Raw genomic sequence first — 3,351 nt, forward strand, 5'->3', positions numbered from 1 at the left:
GGTTTTTCTCAAGAGGAAAAGAGTTAAATTTCTGTAAATCTACTCCCTGGGATGAAGAAACTAACATGCAGAGAAGAGCTTATAGAAAGTAAAAAACCTCATGAATGACATCTAGATTTACATCCAATTTCTCAAAGTTCTTTTTCAGATACTTTTTTATTATTGCAGAATAGAGAGCCATGCCTCTCTAAATAGTGGGTGCATGACTGAATAATTTTCTAAGTATAAAAAGACACAGAAAAAAGATTCTGTCTTTTGACATTTTGTAGATGCTGAAAAGTGTTACACACGCAAGTATCATTTTCTTGATCATTTTCTCCAAAAGTTTACACAAGAACAAAGGAGAATGGACACAGGGAATTGCTCCTCCGTAACTGAATTCATTTTCTTGGGAATTACTGATAATACCAAGACCAAAGTGATTCTATTTACCATGTTTCTCCTTGTCTATCTCATTACTCTTCTGGCAAATCTTGGAATGATAACCCTGATTCTGACGGACCCCCAGCTGCACACACCCATGTACTTTTTCCTCAGCCACCTCTCCTTCTGTGACCTCAGCATTTCCACAGCAGTTGGCCCCAAGATGCTGGTGGACTTATTGGCTGAGAACAAATCAATTCCCTTCTATGGCTGTGCCCTGCAATTATTGGTGCTCTATACCTTTATAGATTCTGAGTGTCTCCTGCTGGCAGTGATGGCCTATGACCGGTACAAGGCCGTCAGCAGCCCCTTGCTCTATGCAGTCAGCATGTCCAGTGGGGTGTGCTCCCTGCTCATGGCCGGGGTTTACCTGGTGAGTATAGCAGAGACTTTGATACACATGACATTAGCATTCCGCTTATGCTTCTGTGGGTCAAATGAGATTAACCACTTTTTTTGTGATGTTGCTCCTCTTCTATTACTATCTTGCTCAGACACACAGGTCAATGAGTTACTGATATTTACTGCTTTTGGCTTCATTGAACTGAGTACAATTTCAGGAGTCCTTGTGTCTTACTGTTATATCATCCTATCAGTCTTGAAGATCCACTCGGCCAAAGGTGGGTTCAAAGCTTTCTCCACCTGCACCTCTCACCTAACTTCTGTGGCAATCTTCCAGGGAACAATGCTCTTCATGTATTTCAGGCCGAGTTCTTCGTACTCTCTAGATGAAGACAAAATGACCTCTTTGTTTTACACCCTTGCGATCCCCATGTTAAACCCTCTGATTTACACCCTAAGGAACAAGGATGTAAAACAGGCCCTGGAAAAACTGAAAAGTAAATGGTTTTAAAAACTTATATTTCGTGTATGTGCACATATGCCCATCCATACATATATGGTGATTGTTGATTTATTAAAATTAAATGGTAAGTTACATGAGAAACATAATTTCTATTTAAAGTACGTTGCTATTTCCCCCACCTGTCATGCTTCTTTATAGTTCCAGAATTTGTATATGGCATTAGTTTCTGGGAAAAACTTTTCTGACTTTTTCAATATGTTAGTTTTGTTCAGTTTTTAGTCAAGCACTATTTAAATTACACTACGATATATAATGCATTTTGTTCATTGATCTTTTTTTAGTATTTATTTATTTTAATTGGAGGCTAATTACATTATTGTATTGGTTTTGCCATACATTGACATGAATCTGCCCCGGGTGTACATGTGTTCCCCATCTTGAGCTTTTCGGTTCTTTATGCACTACGATACGTCTTGCAGTTTAAATACTACTAAATATAAGCTACTTTTAATAATGTATTAACTAAACTGTCAAGTAATTCTGAAATTCATCATGAGATAACACATAGTAGTCTATTATTCAAAAGTAAAAATATCTAAAACCAGTCTAAAGGAAAGGCATCTTTGGATATTCAGTCAAATCAGAAAAGGATTCAATTTGGGAGATGAAAAAATAGCAGGCAGAGGATATGACAGTTAGTCAGATCTTGAAGTGTACGAGTCCATGCCTGTTAGAAAAAGTCATATTGGCTACAACATGGAAGAGCCGTGAGGGGCATATGCTAAGTGAAATAATTCATACAGAGGAAGAAAGTACTGTATGGGTCTCACAAACACGCAGACTCCAACTGGTCAAGCACATAGAAATAGAGAATAGGTTGACTATTGCTACAGACTGGAAGGGGGAGCAATGGGTGGTGTTGGTCAAATTTTACAGACTTTCTGTTACTCGATGAATAAGTCATGGGGTCTCATGTGCACTGTGGCTAGTTAACAGGTGTGCATTGCAAGACTGAAAACTGCTGAGAGCAGTTCTTAAAGGTTTTCATGGTATGCACGCTCAAAATGAGAGCTGTGTAAATTGATGAATGTGTTAACTAACTTTCTTGTAGTAATTATTTCAGAATGTAACATATTAAATCTTCATGCCCTATATCATAAGCATGCTGTTTGTCAATTTTATCTGAACACAGTTTAAAATAAAAGAGTAAAAGAAGTTAAGGGCCAGTGGACAGAATCCTGGTAAAGTACATAACAGTGCTTCATCAGCTATCGATTCTTCTGTGACTATCTGCACACCAATTTCCTTCGCATTTTCCTTACTCTTTGCTCTGGTTAAACAACCCCTTTGTCTCTTTGTGGTTCACAAGAAACCACCTATTTAAAAGATTGCCTTATATCACCCTGTTTATCAGAGTTCTTTGCTAAAGACTGAGCATTGCATTATATAAACAAAGCACTACATGTTGTCTGGAAGATCAAATAAACAAATCATAATAAACTAAAAACAGAAAACAACACTTTTCACTGTTAATTATATGTCAGTAGTACAAAATTAAACAAGGGTTTGATAAGTAGCTTAAAAATGTATATCAGAATATAGTTAACATATTGAACACATAATCACATGTTTGTTTGGAATGTCCATAAAATGATTTTTGACATTAAGATAATATACTATAAAGACATGCTTATTAATTTCACTAGAAAGAATAAGCTCTAAGTTCTTGCCATTTGAATATTTCATCTGCTTTTGATCTGGTTTCCTGAAGGCTAAAGCACTAAATTAGTTTGTTGAGAAAGCTAAGATGTGACCATGTATTTAAAATACCATAATGTACTGAAAGAGACATATTTATCCATTGCAACTATAAAATTAAAAACCTCTGATGGTCTTCAATTTTCTTGCTTCCATTGTAAAATGTCCTTATGTGACAATATTTCAGAATGGAAAAATAAAGCCTACATAATTCCTCTGTTGTTCAGGGTGGTATTTGTAAAGCACTATGGCATGTTAATTGGAGAAGGAAATGGCAACCCACTCCAGTATTCTTGCCTGGAGAATCCCAGGGATGGGGCAGCCTGGTGGGCTGCTGTCCATGGGGTCGCACAGAGTCGGACACG

The 3,351-nt window shown here is 37.1% G+C and overlaps 1 protein-coding gene across 1 annotated transcript; it reads left to right on the forward strand.

The window, feature by feature from the left end:
- Positions 1-310: 310 nt before the first annotated feature.
- On the forward strand, positions 311-1,276 carry LOC129554106 (olfactory receptor 5W2-like). The gene has a single exon (XM_055422740.2). The coding sequence runs from the start codon at positions 347-349 to the stop codon at positions 1,274-1,276; it is 930 nt and encodes a 309-aa protein (XP_055278715.2). The 5' UTR covers positions 311-346.
- Positions 1,277-3,351: the final 2,075 nt, after the last annotated feature.

Source organism: Moschus berezovskii, chromosome 14 (genome assembly GCF_049115385.1).
Source record: "Moschus berezovskii isolate FMDL1 chromosome 14, NW_MosBer_1.0, whole genome shotgun sequence".
Taxonomy (NCBI): Eukaryota; Metazoa; Chordata; class Mammalia; order Artiodactyla; family Moschidae; genus Moschus; species Moschus berezovskii.

Bases quoted from the DNA above. Each gene is read 5' to 3' on its own strand.
- LOC129554106 (XM_055422740.2), top strand. From the start codon at position 347: ATGGACACAGGGAATTGCTCCTCCGTAACTGAATTCATTTTCTTGGGA.